Source organism: Hyposmocoma kahamanoa, unplaced genomic scaffold (genome assembly GCF_003589595.1).
Source record: "Hyposmocoma kahamanoa isolate Upper Pololo Valley unplaced genomic scaffold, ASM358959v1 100021, whole genome shotgun sequence".
NCBI lineage: Eukaryota > Metazoa > Arthropoda > Insecta > Lepidoptera > Cosmopterigidae > Hyposmocoma > Hyposmocoma kahamanoa.
In genome coordinates, this window is record NW_020653200.1 from 3,766,085 (window position 1) to 3,782,890 (window position 16,806).

Genomic DNA, 16,806 nt, shown 5'->3' on the forward strand with positions numbered 1-16,806 from the left:
TATCGCGTAAGACACATAAAAAAAAACTGTCCAATTGAGATCCAACCCTTTTTTTCAGTTAATAAAAAGCACTTGTGACATATGTCACAAGTTAGATAAAGCTAAGGGTACGATATACAATTCCAAACAAGACAACTTATTAACCTAACGTGCCCTTAACTTAATCAGACTCTGAGGGTCGTATTCTAGAATTCTACTCAATGCTCAAGTCAGGATTGCACTGCAAATACGACCCTAATGACAGGGACTTGAGTATGATTTCGTGTGCTTTAAACCATACTAAAAATTCTGACTTGAGCATTGAGTAGAGTTCTGGAATACGGCCCGTAGTCATTTAACTATTGGGCATGCAATCTTTATACAAGTCTTGTCATTGGCTTGAGTATTGGTACGGATCCTTCGCAATAGGCTTGATTCGTGATTGAGTTCTATGCATATAATAAATATATTGTCTCACTAAATCCTTATTAATGTTGGTTTTGAAGGTGTAGTTTTTAATAGACGGTTTTTGATACGCACTTATTCATTCTTCAAACATATTTAAAGCGCCTGCGGTGTTGGTATGATATAAAAATTGTTTGTCTGTAAAAACCCACGGCAACGCAAAAGTTAGAAAAGGAGCATAACGACTGTTTCGTATTTTAGAAACAAGTTATTAAATTATAAAAGTTATAAAATTCATTGTAAAATATGATATTTATGAGATAATCGGTTTTCAATGCCTCTGTAGACCTAAAGATTTGTTGATTTTCTTTGTAGACCATCTTTTGATACAGTAAAATACGTACACATGGTAAGAATTTATTGGAAATTATACCTCCGTTGTGGATGCATTGGTTTCAGCACTCATTGGTTTGTAGTTATCATTATCGCATCTCCGATCCTCAATTACTAATTGTGAACGTTAATTGGTTGATCGTTTGTCTTTCAGATGTGCTCATGCGCAACTGTACGCCGCCGGCTATCGATGATTTCCCGTCGGGACTGTTCACGGATGTACAGCGGCAGCACGGAGCCATCGTGCTACACGCGTTCATCTCACTGTACCTCTTCATCGCGCTTGCTGTTGTTTGCGATAAATTTTTTGTTCCTGCCGTCGATCGAATATGTCATGGTAGTGTATCTATTTACGTTGTGCTGTTATTATTGCTAAATATAGTCACCAACTCTAACGACCACGTATGAGGAGCGTCGAAACATAAACTGCCAAGTCACAATTCGACTTGTTCTCTTTTTTAATGCCAAACGGTAGTCTTTGTAGAATAGAATAGAATATGTTTTTTTGCCAGAGTACAGTAATGATAAGTCTTAAGTTAAATTAGGTACATTGTATTCAACCTGGAAGCACAAATATTAATAGGATTTCATGTTCGGTCTCTACTGTTAATTGGATTTATTAATGTTGTATTTGAAAATTCTAAGTATTCTTTATTACTATAGAAGCAATGTGTCAAAAGCCATTTTGTAAATTGTAGTTTGACTGTATGTCCTTGCAACAATTTAATTTGGTAAATTATTGAAAACTAATTACACACACGTTGAAACAGTTTTATACATTACTTTATGGCAACGAGAGTGGTACAAAAGATTCATAATTATAGCTCTAGTTCCCATTTGAATCATTTTACCACGTTTTTGAAATATTGAGGATAAGTTTTGACAAATACGCTGATACCCTAACGTACATGCATGGCAAAGGCAGTATGTTTAGTTTTGTGAACAACGGTATACAGCTGTAGTTTCTATGAACAATTTATTTACCTGAACAGCAACCGCCAAGTCCTTAAAAATATGTTTCAGATGCACAGGATCTGAACAAAATGCGACAAATCCATTCAATGAGACTAGACGAAATTTAAACAGAAATTTATTGGCTTTATATCGGTTTTTGTTCCGAAACTCCTTGTATATTATGGCATGTTGATTCACTAAATTTTATTTAAAGGCGTGATTTTCAATTTGTTTTTAACATACGACTTTAGGCTAAACCTTTACAGATCTTGAGTTCTTGAACAAATTACCTCTTTTTGTGCGTCTAGTCTTATATCATTTTAAATACTCTATAATTTCAGCACTAAACATGACGAATGATGTAGCGGGCGCTACATTTATGGCTGCAGCGACGTCTGCGCCGGAATTGTTCGTAAATGTGATCGGCACATTCATCACAGAGGGCGACATCGGTGTCGGGACCATTGTTGGCTCTGCCGTTTTTAATATCCTTGCTGTTGCCGCTTGCTGCGGTATTGGAGCTGGAATGGTTAGTTTAATTTATATTTATAAGTTAAACAATTTCGGAGTTTCTTCTATTTTTATTATAGTAAATTAACTGAACGGTTTGTACTCTTGACACCTTTTGTCTAATCTATGTTAATTTGTTGTCATTTAATGTACATATATAACACAATATAGCAAAAATGTTTCTTCAATCAAGGTTGTTGATTTTTAAGCCCTGTTTGGAGAATCTCTAACTCCCCAGACACAAGTCTTTTACCTGGCTTAGTGGTTGTAAGGTCGTACTTTAACTAAAATTTTGTCTTTTTTTTACCATATTAAATGACGGGACGAACAAGTCGTGCGCCTGATGGTAAGCTACACGTCTATCCATAACAGCTGCAGTATCACTCAGAACTTTAAAACGCAAAGATTTGAGGGGCACTGCCACTGCGCCTGTCGCCCTGAACTATAAAGTCCCATGTGCCTGTAATTTCACCAACACCCTTACCCTTCAAAACCGGAACACAGTAATGCTGACATTACTGTTTGGCGTCAGAAATAGGTAAGGTGGCAGTAATTCCCTGGATGAACAAGGTGCTCTACTGCTACTATTGTTGTCGTACAACCTTGACATTTCTATAAATTGGTGTAATCTGCGTTGCGGTGTATATGTAAGAAATATATAAATTTTGTTTTTATTATTTTGCACGGTGTTCTGGTTTCCTCTTATCACTACTAGGGAAACATTTAAAAAACTTGAATGTCTTGTCTTTTTTTGTCTCATCTTTTACTTAGATAATTGCCAATAATATTATACTTTCACATTATTTTTAACTATTGGTTTTTATTCTTAAGGTGCCTCCAGATTTGCTCGATTTTTGACGATTGTTATTGCCGCTCGATATTGTGTGTTTTGACGATCAACAGGTGCTTACAGATTTCCAAAGTTTTTGACTATCGCATTGCCGCTCAACATTATAGTGTAGGCACTTACGCCTAATTTCAATTACACAGTGTCTGTCGGTAAAAGTAGGTTGTTGCTCATTTGTTCCTTACACATTTACTCGATTTTGTCTGATCACACGTGTCGATTGACAAAAAATAAGATGTCGATTGTCTGTTGTTTACACATTTACTCGTTTTTGTCTGATCGACAAAAAATACGATGTCGATCGTCTGTTGCTTACACATTTCCTCGTTTTATTCGATTATCACGTGTCGATTATCAAAAAATCAAGCTAATCTGTAGGCACCTTAACAATTTTAGGTAGTGCCACTAGACTGGTGGCCGTTGACCCGAGATTGTCTCGCCTACGGCATCACAGTGTCCATTCTGATCTGCATCATGCACGACGAGTACGTGCAGTGGTACGAGGCCTTCCTACTTGTACTCCTTTACGGAGTCTATATTTGCATCATGTACTATGATAAAGCCATCCAGAGTTTTGCAAAAGGTACAGGAAAATATGTTAAATGTGAAACAATTTGTTCTGACTTAATGGTAGACCAATAAATAATTTATAATGTAATAAAAATTACAGGAAGATGGAAATGTATTAGAAGTCTGTGCGGAAAAAATATTGAAAAACAGGATAGTATGGATAACGGTATGTACTTTTCTACAAACAATCAGCTCACATTTGAATAAGATACTAGTACATTTGTATTATTGTATTTCCAGAACCTAAAGACGCTACCAAAAGTGATCAACCGGTGGATCATCATCAGCATAATGGTAATATAAAATTAGCTGTGTCCCCGCATCCCGATGGCCCAGAAAAGACCACCGGTCTGGAGGTTTCTCAGAACGATAAGTTGCAATTGCAAACCAGTGAATGTGGAAAGAGCAAAATTATACAAGTGGACAATGAGTCCAAAAATATTGATATGGAAATAGCTTGCCCAGATGAGAACCAAGCTAACCAAGATGATAACAATAAAGAATCTACAGACGAATATGAACACTCTCTTTGGAAATGGCCTTCTGGTAGAAGTTGGCTTTCAAAAGTAAGCTGAGAAGAAATTTTACAATACAAAAAAACAACTAAATCAACTAAGCAACATTAATCGCTACCTGTTTTTATTTCAGACAACTTGGATTGTTACATGGCCAATTCATCTTATATTCCTCTTTACTATACCCGACTGCGAGAAACCACGATTTAAGAAATGGTTCCCTTTGACTTTTATTATGTGTATTGTTTGGATTGGTTCCCTTTCTTACATGGTAGCTTGGATGATTACTGTCATCGGTAAGTGCAGTATTTATTAAACTATGTAAATAAATTTTATAGTCGCTAGCACAAACAAATGCTTAAAATTGTTGCAATTTTTAGGTGACACACTAATGATACCGGATTCTGTAATGGGAATAACTTTCCTTGCTGCTGGCACGTCAGTACCTGAGGCAGTATCAAGTGTGATTGTTGCTAAACAAGGTATTGAAGTCTGTGTAGTGTGGAAAGTGTAGTGTTTATTGATTTACTACAAGTACATTACACTTTTCGCTCACTCAGTTTAGCCTGGCGTGTGTACCATGCATACTACAGCGTCACTGTATAGAGCTCATTTGTTGCTACATTAATACAATTGCTTCTGAGACGAAATTTGATTTAATTTACAGGCCATGGATCAATGGGAATCAGCAATTCGATTGGGTCGAATACATTCGACATTTTACTTTGCCTCGGCCTACCGTGGCTCATAAAAGCTTCTTTGACGCCTGCCGAACCTGGACATTACTGGGTCAGAACCTATTCCTTTTTTAATACAATACCTAATCATAGTCAAGTAATAATTTATACTACAGTTGCGAATTGTCTCAATAATTGCGTATATATGTAATGCGAATATATAATAATCACTTAGCTAAGCGAAAGTAACTGATTTTTTAATCTATATAATTGGAATATCAGTCGTGTACACGTGTTAGCATTTGATTTGACATAATGAAATTTAATTTTGTCTGCAGGTGAAAATAAACTCAATGGGTCTGGAATATTCGGCGATATCGTTATTGTCGACGCTTCTAATGCTGTATTTGACGTTTTGGTTTAACAAGTTCAAGTTAGATGCGGCGGTGGGGCGCGCCTGTCTCGCCATGTACGCTGTTTTCCTGGTTCTTGCCACACTCATAGAGCTTAATGTATTCTTCCCTGTCAACGTGCGTACATGCAAAAGAACGGTACCAAAATCCTAGACTGGTCTCTGGACCTTACATGACGTTAAGTGTGAGAATTCCGAAAATGGTGCCTCTTGTAAACTGGTTCATCATATGGGTTGAAATTAATAATTTTGTGCCACATGCGTTCTCCGTTAAATCAGCTAGCGTCGATTTAAGCTTTGATAAGTATAGATAAAAAACATTACCCTACCTCGACAGATGTACTGGTACTTGCAACTCCAAAACTGGTAATTGCAACGTCTCTGCTCTGTTTTGTACATTTTTAACTTCTTGTATTGCTAAGTTTAATCCTAACAAGTGAATCTCCGATAGAATCTCACTTGTATAAATCCCTCTAATGCAAGGGTACCCCCTCTTTTACAAGTAGTTAGCTCTGCATTTCAACGATTACTGTGAAGAATGTCAGGTGACGAGTTTATTGTAAATACATAATGTGCTACGTAATGTAACAGAGTTTAAGAGTAATTAAATATATAGATTTTTATTTCTTAACTTTGGTTTATTTTAAATTTAACAAAAATTACAATGCAACTTACGTACTAACAAAATACTTTTAACAACAACAAATAAAATTTAGCCTATTGGATGGCTTCATTCTGGGTCTAGACAGACCTTCACCACTGTGATCATTAATTAACCTAACCTATACTTAGGTATCGCAAACGAAATTCATAAATTGTTGTTTCTTTGAGTCACGTGATCTCTATCTCGACTGTTTCTTTTCTGTAATAAAAAATGAAAACCCTTTGTTTTAAAATAATTATACCTTTTTTTATTAAAAAAACTGACCTCAAAAATTTGTGGAATAGCATCTGTTTGCCAAGTTTTATTCAAATTGGTTAACGGAAAGTGAGTAAAATCCACCAATTGTCACTCTTAGAGGTGTTATATTTTCTTCAAATTTGAATGAGACCACTACTGAGGTACCCCTTTCCAACAAAAAAGAACACCTAATCGAAATCAGTTCACAAATGTCGGGGTAATCGCGTAACATATATACACAACAAAATACAGTCGAATTGAGAACCACCACTTTTTTTGAAGTCGGTTAATAAAAAGTTATTTTCAATCCTTTTACTAAAAAATAAAAATATTTTTAGGAAAATGAAATTAAATTAATACAATTAACAAAATGTCCGTATATTTAGAAACATTACGTCTAAGGTACCCTTGGTACATCGAGTATATAACCATCATATACTCGATGCCTTGGTATGATAAAGCGACAAGATCATTATTATGTCAAAAGTGCTTTTGTTACATGAAACTCATAAAAATAATATGAACTACACATGAAACAGATTAAGTATATGTGAAATGTTGTATCTCTCCTATTGAAGCATAAAAAAGTTATCAACTAATTTCATTCGTAGCATATTTAAACACTCTCCTGAAGGGTCAATTTTTATTGCGGCGAAACGGAATGGAACGGAAGCGTCAATTTCGACTCGCTGCGCGAGAATGCTCGGGCATTCGTGAGTTTTCTCGCGACTACGCCTTGAGTAATACGTCGACGTTTGATTGCGCTGCGCCTGTCTTTGCACCATTTCCCGCGTTTTCGCCAGGCGTCGCCGAACGGCTGCTGCGGAATACTCGCGAATGCGTGAAGACGCACGGCGCGATTTACACAATTGACCATAAAGTTCATTAGGCTATGTAAAAATTCGCTTCCATTTTAAATTTAGCCGAAAAGTTGTTCTTTTGTGGCTTTATTATGAGTATGTGACTTCGGAAGAGAACAAAATAATGAGTTTAAAATATTATTACCTACTTAATAGCCTTTTTAGTATCTATATTTGATACTTGTATACTTTTGATCAGTCAGGTTCTTATCATTTTAACAAATTTGTTTTATATTGTTCCTTTCCATGCTTATAACGTAATAATTAATATTTTGTTAGCAAAGCGACACTGTTGTTACATGGCAAAGAGTACAAATCTGTCGCTCAGTTACATTATGGATTATGGTGGATACCTATATTGGTTTTCCTACCGTCTCTCAAGCAGAAGGCCGAGGATTGGAATTTTTCGGAATTTCTGTGGGAAATTTAATATACCATGAGCTTTTCGGTGAAGGAAAATGTCGCGAGGAAACCTACCCATGTATGCAAAACAATTTATTGACGTGAGTGAAATTCCCAATACCGCATTAGGCTCGCCGGGGAACTGCAGCCAAGACCTTCCATTGTGAGAGGAGACCAGTGCCCAGCAGTGGAATACATAGGTTAACTATTTTATTGACATCTGTAGGGCTAGCACAACAGGACGCGACTTGCGCGAGCGACATAAAGCACGAGATACCTACTTCATTAATTGTACCTCAATGGAATAAACTGCTCATGTTTTGTGTTTAAAGTTATATACGTGCTTGTTTCATTAAATATTTTAGTGTGAATCTGTGACGACTACTATGTTCCGTGTCACGTGTGTTCTTTTGCCGGATCCGCTGAAAATCAGCGTCGTAGCACTTTAAGTGAGACGGCAACATGCTGAGTGGGTCACGGTTTCCTTGGCAGCACAGCACACACGCTTTGTATTGTATATATGTATGAATTTAGTTCCAAATTCTTGTTGTTTTTTTTATATTAATTTCTTTGCGCTTTATGTAGCTCTCGCGCAAGTCGCGCCCTTTCGAGCCAGCCCAACTGAAATAGGCTGTTGGAGGTAAATAAAAAAATGTAATAATAAATAAGTAACGTAATTACTCGTCAAAAATTACCCTGCATTACCTTCAGATTGACATCCACTTCGTGTGCGTTGTCTATCGTTAATTATATAACCCTCACAGGATTACGACGATATCTCATAATATTCAATCAGACAGGAATACTTGCATACGGACATGCCAAAATGTATACTGTTTTTTTTGTTCTGTTCGTATTTAATCTCAGTACAGAGTACTAAAAAAGCCGACCTTAAAAGTACGTGGTATTACGTCTATTTGCTAAGTTTCATTGAAATATCCCCTAGTTCGCCACTACACAGGACTTGATACTGGAGATAATAAAAATAGGTTCTCACTACGACACTACTCAAAGTATTTCGAGAGAAAAACGCCTTGAATTGGAGAAATAGCAAAATCAACTAAATAATTGCTAAAAGTAATTGCTCCTAAATTAAAGTTAGGCGCTATTTATAAAAATGAATCTTCATGCTGAACAGCCACCCTTTGAGGTGGATGATTTTCTTCAAAATGAAATGGGACCACTATGGAAGTACCCCCTTTCCAACAAAAAAAGAATCATGAAAATCGGTTCACAAATACCGGAGTTATCGCGTAACATACATACAAAAAAAAAAAGAAAAAAAAGAACATATAGTCGAATTGAGAAGCTCCTCCTTTTTTGAAGTCGGTTAAAAAGGACAGGCTGTGTAAAATGTATACAGTGCAACTGTTTTCGTAATAGCTCTCGGCAATCTTCGGATTTCCGAATGCACGCGTATATAAATTTCCTTGTAGATTTATCTCATCTATTATAATTTGAATTCAGAACTACGTAAGCTTTATTATTGTTTTTATTTTGATTTACATGTGAACTAAATAGAGCCGTAAAACTATTTATACAGTTGCTCAAAACGTGGTATTTTTTTGTACTACAAATGGTGCCGAAAGTTGGATTTTTCGCCCTAGTGCTTTTTACTTTTCCATTTTTTTTTTATTTACTGTTGTTTCAAGTCTTAAACATGGAACTAAAGAGTTTATATATATATATATATATATATATGTATTGTATATTTATTTAATATTTATATGCTTTGTGACGTAAGCCATTCGTCATTAATACTTATATTTACTTACAAACATCTTATTTGTTTAAATTGCATAGGTGTTTTGTAAAACAACGGGTTACATTTAAAAATACCAACATATTTTCCATAAAGATGGCTGATTGAGTATTAATAATGACCGGAGGCGAGTATTACGCGAGACCGCTGCGCGCCGCGCCACTAACAGTAATTTTGATGTGGCTGAATACTGGTAACAGTTGCCATTGTACTCTGAATTTTTATCAGGCAAAGAAATAAAATGAGTTTTTTTTTAAATACTGTTTTATTTTACTTTCAATGCAACTGCATGTGTTTCGTAAATGTATTAAAAAACGTCGTTTGATACACGTGCGGATTTGTCATTTTCACTTGTCTCGAGTCTTGACCCTCGTCTCTGGCTCGGGCCAAGAAGCCTCCAGTCACGTGAATAATGACTAACTTTCCGCACTTGTATCAAAAATAACTATTCACTATTTATAAAACTACAGCAAGTCTCTAAATAGTAAATATTGTAACAGACAGTAATTGCAATACTGTGATTACCACAGTCTATATTTATAACTAATTTTCAATATATATATTATTTTTTTATAATATCAAGTGACGGGACGAATAATTCGTGCGCCTAGTTGTAAGTGGCATTCTGTACAAGAGTTAGAGTGCCACTCAGAGTAAATCGCAAAGATCACCCTGAGACATAATTTGACAAGTCCCATGTGCCTGTAATTTCACCAGCACCCTTACCCTTCCAAACCGGAACGCAGTAATGCTTACCTTACTTGCAGAAATATAGAAAATAATATTATAATATTGCGAAAATAAAGAATGGTAGCTGAGTGCGTCTCATCTACACCAAAATCCGACGACAGTCGAAACACGAAGATTGCCGAGATTTAATATGAAATAGTTGTACTGTACCTTATTTTAGACTTCGTAGTAAATGGTCAGGTATATAAAGTATAGACCGTGTTTCCTGCGCCCACGCCCGCTGCCGCAACGCGTGCGCGAAGCTCGTTGATCTCGCGCGCGTGCAGTTCGATGTCGTGCTGCGTGAACCGCGGCCGCTGGCAAAGCGGGTGCTGCTCCGGCAGCCAGCGGTGGATAATAGGGGTCATCAGGTCGCGGTGCACCTGACAAGCATATACCTTACAAGTCTGAAACACTTACAACGAAACTTTGCCAATGACTAATATTAATTTATCACGCATTTATTTATTTAATCTTTTTGTACAATACAATAATGTACAAATGGCGGACTTAGTGCTATACCAGTCAACTATTGGGCCAAACAGAAAAAATGTCATAAGCCAAAATTTTATGTTTAATTAATTTATACGGTATAAAATAAACATAATACAGTATAACATACTTAATATAATAAATATATCTAATATATTATATATATTATTATACATAATATTATTTATAATAATATATAAGTACCCACAGCTACATTATACAGAATCATGATGTAGAAGATTGTCAAAAAGATAACTGCGCAACATGCGCTTGAAAAAGATAACTAAGGCTCAACTCACACTGGCGCAGAGTCAAAGCGTTGCGTCCTGTTTTTCAACTACAACGCATGGCGACACGCGTCGTCGCGCGACGACGCTTGCATTGACGCGCACGGATTACAGTACGGTCGGCATTTGACGCGTGAAACAGCTCGACGTTAACCAAGTGTCGACGCGAGAAGGCGAAATTCCATATTCGTATACCACAAATGTGTACCTTTATCATTGGAAAACAGAGATGAATATGCTATAGGCGAAAAACATGACGCGTCGGGACACGCTTCGACTCTGCGCTAGTGTGAGTTGCGAGCGGGAGCGCGTTCCAATGACGTATTACGTAAAGGGCGAAAGAATTAGATACAAAGCCAGTACCGTGAGAAAGAATAGAGAGCACTTATTGTTTCCTAATTTTGAGAAAACTTAGAAAATATCTCTTTATGAAGAATCTCACCATAGCTGGGTCATTAGGTTGCGTGAAATATGAAACGATGGCACCAACCAGGATCGATACTATCACTCCAACCAACGTGTAATATAAATAGCTCAATCTATACAGGAAGAATGTTCCGGAACTGAAAATTGCAATTGTTGAATGCTCAAATCTTCTTGTACACCACTACAATCATTATCATTCAAATAAAAAAAACATGACTTTGTGCAATAATTAGGTACATTAATTCATCATCTTTAGTACAATAAGCAGGCTCATTATACTTACTTACCGATCAAATTCTACGGTACTGTGTGGTGTAGAAGTAGTCGTTGTAAAAGAGAAGTTGCCTGGGCAGCCTTCAATTGATGTGGGTTTCGGTATTATTACTATTTCCCCTCGCATCATTGCTGCTTGTGTTCCAAGCGAAATCCATCCTACGAATAGGGTGGAGCATATACCACCTACCAGAGCACCCTGTAATAAAAATTTCTTATCATCATCAACCCATTTACTACGCCTCACTGGGTACGGGTGTCTTTTCAGGCGAGGGTTTAATTCCAATAGCCACAGCCTCCAAGCTTCCTGGCGCAATGCAGGTTGCCGACTTCACACAGTTTTGTGAGGGTAATCAACTTTCTTCGCCGTCTACGTTTTTCTTCACCGAAAAGCCCATGGTAAATTTTAAATTGAATTTCGCTTAAATTCCGGAAAACTCAAAGGCGGATTCGAACCCACGGCAGTTGCTAGTGGTAGTATGATGATTTGAGGAGTTAGGTCAAACCTTAAAACAATCTTAATTTTTGTAAAAATATCATTATTTAGTCAATAGCGTCAACTCACTGTTGCGTTTATCCAAGGCAGAAATAGGCCCATCGAAAATAGCCCTAGAAGACTACCAGCTGTGATTCCCGCCAAACTTTTTCCAGCTTGTATTAAAGCACCCATGTGTTCTACAAGAAACACCAGCGCCACACAAATTGCTCCTGTATATGACAATAAGAACTCTTGGTAATATATGTTTATGTTATAATTGAGTTGATGGCCTACATGAGACGTACTAGTGGTCGACGACCCGTTGGTCGGCCCATTTGGGCCGATGGAGAGATGAAATAGGGAAAGCCGTTCACGCCCTCTATGTAGAGAACTAGGAGGAGATCGCACAAGACAGGGTTCGCAGGTACTAACTCGTAATGGCCAAATATATGAGGCCAAAGCCCACTTCGGCTCGCTGAGTCAGCAGAGTAAGTAAATAATTAATTGCGTTAATAAATTATTCCAATTATGCATTATTAAAAAAATATTTCCAATTCTACAGACCAATTACAACGACGATAACTTTCATTATAAAACTGGCAGTTTTCTCCGATATTGGTTTGTTATACGCAGGCCTGATGAGGTCCTCAAAAATCACTCCACACAATGAATTCAATCCGGTGGACATGGAGCTGAAAATTTAGTCTAGTAAGAGATATGGTATTTTCACTGCTTTGGCGTGACATCGAGTGCATCTCACCGGAATTGTACCTCAATGCCGCGCTGAAGACACCACTCATGAAGATGCCGGGAAGCGCTGGTATTGAACCGGTTATAGTCATAACAAAGTACGGCAGTAATTGATCGTTTTTCCTAATAGCTCCAGTAGTAAGAGGATCGCATGTGGCAAACGTAGCGTAAATAACAAGTCCCGTGTAACAACAGAGCGAAACTAGGATAAAGATACCTCCTGCCATTATAAATACAGTACTGTAAAAAACAAATGACACGGATGATTAGCGAATGGAAAACAATATGAAGTAGAAAATAACTCTAAAATATAATTAATCATTTCTTCCCTTGACAGAGCAAAGTATCGTCAAGGAACCAGTTTTCGAAGAGTTTGCAAACTAATTTAAAGTCAAGTATCACTTATGTACGTATTTGGAATAATTCCGGCTATTTTTATTTTATAACATCAAGTGACGGGACGAACAAGTCGTGCGCCTGATGGTAAGCTACACGCTTGTCCATAACAATTACAGTATCACTCAGAGCTTTAAATCACAAAAATCTGAGGGGCACTGCCACTGCGCCCGACACCCTGAGACATAAGTTGATAAGTCCCATGTGCTCGTAATTTCACCAGCACCCTTTACCCTTCAAAACCGGAACACAGTGATGCTGACATTACTGCTTGGCAGCAGAAATAGGTAAGGTGGCTGTACTTCCCTGGACGAACTCTTTCACAAGGAGCTCTACTGCTACTAGGTATCAGCTGTATTAATACTTATTTACTAAATACTCATTAGTAAGATTAACAAAAAAGATTCGAAATTCTTATTAAAATATGACGGGAATAAGATATACTTCATTAAAGTTGAGAAGAATATTCCCGATGTTCTTACAAATACCTAATAGGCAATTAGGATTGTCGACTAAATTCGTCAAAATATTCGCAAATGATATTATGCACAGACATTTTTATTTTCTTACTTATCACGTAAGTAATTTATTTTTGTAATTTAGTACCTACTTCACGGAATTAGGCAATAGGCTTATTACACCTTTACAGCTAAGTAAATTATTAGTAACATACGCACATTCTGGCTCTTTTCAAAGAAGACAAAGCAAGACATCTTTGTACCATGGCTTGATTGACTGAACAAGATGCAAGCCATGCAAAATAATTTCCAATCACTGTTGACCAAAACGTATGACGAATTGTTAGATCTGGGTCCATGCTGAAAAGTTATTGAACTAGATAACATTGGTTTACAAATTACTCATGATATTAAATTAGATCCTTGTTTACTTAAAAAACTCCAGTCGATCACCCTCTTTGTTTATGTTGATGACGTTGCCTATTCCACCCAGACGCCATGTTCCATACGCTAGTACAAATACAACACCAAAGTACATAAGGACAGTTTGCAGAGTGTCCGTCCATACTACAGCTTTCAGTCCTCCCTGAAATCACACGTTCAATCATGCATAAATATGGATGGAATAATTCATGTTAGTATCTTCTTTGCATCACGTCGATTGGCAAATCCTTTTGCCATGATGGCAAGCATTACAGTGTATGCCATTGATACGATAACATCAAAAAGTAGCACTACAGACTATCTTCAGTGGCCCACAATGACGTTTACCCTGTGCAGAGCTCCTTGTTTTCACAAGGAGCTCTGTGCAGCACTTTCCTGGACGAGTACGTCCAGAAAAGTACTGCTACCAGAGCATACTGTGTCCCGGTTTTGAAGGGTAAGGACTGCGGTGAAACTACAGGCACATACGACTTGTCAACTTCATGTCTCAAGGTGACATGCGCAGTGGCAGTGCCCCGTAGATTTTGGCAATTTAAAGCTCTGATGGCGCTGAAACTGCCATGGATAGCCAGCCGCCTTGTTTGTCCTGTCACTTGATGTCATAAAAAAATCTCTTCTAGGTGCAAGCAGAGCGCAAATTGGTTAGGTGTACACTTTGTCGGCGGCTGATTTACTTGACCTCCACGTGGAGTGAATTAAGATGATTCTCAAAACCGGGTACAGCAATTTGTCCGTCACTGTGGGGGGATAGAATTAGGTCAATAGAATAATAATGCGTATTTTACTTAGCTATTATAGTACTCACTAGAGTTGTATAAAATATGCACACAATGCACACAATGGGGGTGATGTAGTGCAAATTGATGCCAGTAACTGGAAAATATACAAATATTTACAAAACATGAATAAATTATTATTTGAATCAATTTTACGCTGATAATTTTTTAGACTAGTTGTACCTTGACTGAAGGCCAAAGCTGGGACGTAAATAACTATCGGTATGTAGAGCATCATTTTGATGATAAATATGATGGATCCCAACAAACGTACGTTTTGGTTAAATCTAAGCTTCAGGTACTGAAAATTAACAAAAATAAAGTACAAAGCATTCGTAAATTAGTGTTATACAAGTGAATAGGGGATATATTGTAATTTTATGTACAACAGTGTGGAAAATGAGACACTGCCTCAGTGACCGAACGGTTACCATGCTGGTCTGCCACGCAGAGGTCTAGGGTTCGATTCCCGGGCTGGGAAAAATATTTATATGGCCTACATTTATTTCTCTCGTGAGTTTGGGTGTAATATGTGGTTGTCTACGCGTGTCTCCATTGCACACGCGATACTCTGTTTCCCTAGTGCATGAATCTGGGCGTTATTTATACTCTAGGTATTTGAACACATTCGCTAACTATGCTAGCTGTATATTGTATTAAATTCATACGGCGGGTATCATACTAAAAAGAGTTGTTCTGCCCTCCTTGTCACAATTAACGCATTTGCATTTTGGTAATTTTCGAGACAATTAGCTCCTAAAGTTTATTTCTTTGAAAAAAGTCGCTTTCGCTTATTTTGCATAACAATAAAACAGAAACTAAATAAGATATTTAAAAAAATCCTCTTATATGGGGTTGTAGATCTCGCTATGTTGATTCCAGATATGTCAATAACTCAATATGGCCAAATATGTCGATTACGTTAGTTATAAGGTAAGTGGTACTGTCAGCAACATCGACGCGTTTGGGATTTTTTTGCGTGCAGGCAACGGCGGTCAGTAGCAGCCTTCCGCAGTTTGCTGGTTCTGGTCAATCAACGATGTTCATGGGCTAGAGCATACTTTCCCAAAGTAGACCCTACCGCCCCCCGTGGGCGCTGACGAGTCAGTCCTAAGGGGGCGGCAGAGGCATCGGAAGCAATTGACACAAAGCAATTGAACAACTTTGAGGGAAAAAGAGAACTTTGGGAAACTGTGGGCTAAAGCATATTTTCATTATAAACAAAAATATTTTACCTTAAAAAAGGTTAATAAAATAAGGCTACAATCATCGTTTCAATCTTTGCTGATAGTACCCAATATATAATAAATACGTCTGCCAATTTACCTCGTATGTCGATGTTATTTGTAAGTTGTAAAACACGGGCAGGTAAATAACAGCAATTGTAAGTGAGACCGCCCACTCAGACAACACTGCAGACCACAGCTGAGTGCCATAAGTATACATTTCAGCCGGAATGCCCAGTAATGATATTCCAGAAATATAACTGAAATGCATGTTTACTTTTGAAAGAACGAATAATACTTGTCAAATAAAAATGAATAGAATATTTGAAATTAATACCTGGCTATCAAAGACATCGAAATGGGAAACATTCCCATTGTTTTTCCGCCCATTAGGTACTCCGCCGTGGTGTTTTGCTTCTGTTTAGCGAAGAATGCGTAGTAAACCCCGATGAGCACTGAAAGGAAGAGCATCATCCCGAACACGAGATAGTCCAACCAGTCGAAGTATACCACCGTCATGCTGAGATTCGTTAGCCGAGCACAGTGTCAATTCGCGCGTCCGTCTACACCGACACTTAAACTCCATCTCGGTATACAATAGGCATTTACTAAGCGGAACTGGCAGCTGGGACGATTCTATATTTATCTTTTGAAGGATCTGGTGATACGGCCCACAGCACAGGAGGGATAAGGTTGACTAATTTTCCTGTTAACGGTCCAAACTGGACTCGCTGAGCTCGTTATCTTGCACACAATGCGGTGCCTACATAGCTTCTCAGTAACATTGTTATGAGTATTTTTATAAATAAAACTTCATGGAGTGTTTTCTTTGTTTATATTTATTCTGGCTTAAACATTGATTCATACCTCATGTACCTAACTAC

The 16,806-nt window shown here is 37.5% G+C and overlaps 2 protein-coding genes across 3 annotated transcripts in view; one reads left to right on the forward strand and one right to left on the reverse strand.

Moving 5' to 3' along the window:
• LOC113240077 (sodium/potassium/calcium exchanger 3) overlaps positions 1-5,857 on the forward strand; it is a 10,171-nt gene extending 4,314 nt beyond the window's left edge. The window contains exons 2-10 of the mRNA XM_026477290.1: positions 932-1,114; positions 2,073-2,260; positions 3,485-3,671; positions 3,759-3,824; positions 3,899-4,224; positions 4,307-4,469; positions 4,554-4,655; positions 4,841-4,962; positions 5,189-5,857. Of these exons, the coding sequence (XP_026333075.1) occupies positions 932-1,114; positions 2,073-2,260; positions 3,485-3,671; positions 3,759-3,824; positions 3,899-4,224; positions 4,307-4,469; positions 4,554-4,655; positions 4,841-4,962; positions 5,189-5,416 (1,565 nt within the window). The 3' untranslated portion in view covers positions 5,417-5,857. The remainder of the gene's footprint in view (positions 1-931; positions 1,115-2,072; positions 2,261-3,484; positions 3,672-3,758; positions 3,825-3,898; positions 4,225-4,306; positions 4,470-4,553; positions 4,656-4,840; positions 4,963-5,188) is intronic.
• A 40-nt stretch (positions 5,858-5,897) lies between these two features.
• LOC113227386 (sodium-coupled monocarboxylate transporter 1-like) lies at positions 5,898-16,441 on the reverse strand. Of its 2 annotated transcripts, none has more exons than XM_026460283.1 (13): positions 16,260-16,441; positions 16,023-16,182; positions 14,880-14,997; positions 14,726-14,793; positions 13,908-14,062; positions 13,696-13,836; positions 12,644-12,862; positions 12,437-12,564; positions 11,960-12,102; positions 11,409-11,593; positions 11,138-11,258; positions 10,135-10,299; positions 5,898-6,124 (listed from the first exon to the last, which is right to left on the reverse strand). In XM_026460283.1, the coding sequence occupies exons 1-13, from the start codon at positions 16,439-16,441 to the stop codon at positions 6,071-6,073; spliced, it is 1,839 nt and encodes a 612-aa protein (XP_026316068.1). In that variant the 3' UTR covers positions 5,898-6,070. The 2 variants fall into 2 exon arrangements, with proteins under 2 accessions (XP_026316068.1, XP_026316074.1); XM_026460289.1 differs by having other exon boundaries at positions 6,049-6,124; positions 10,088-10,299.
• Between the last annotated feature and the right edge of the window lie 365 nt (positions 16,442-16,806).

Excerpts from the sequence above, each read along its gene's own strand:
- LOC113227386 (XM_026460283.1), bottom strand. The coding sequence starts at position 16,441 with ATGACGGTGGTATACTTCGACTGGTTGGACTATCTCGTGTTCGGGATG. Across the intron at positions 12,863-13,695 it reads TCTTTGAAAAGAGCCAGAAT|TACTGTATTTATAATGGCAG; the intron begins GTGCGTATGTTA and ends TGTTTTTTACAG. Across the intron at positions 6,125-10,134 it reads GCGTGGGCGCAGGAAACACG|AAAAGAAACAGTCGAGATAG; the intron begins GTCTATACTTTA and ends TTTTTATTACAG.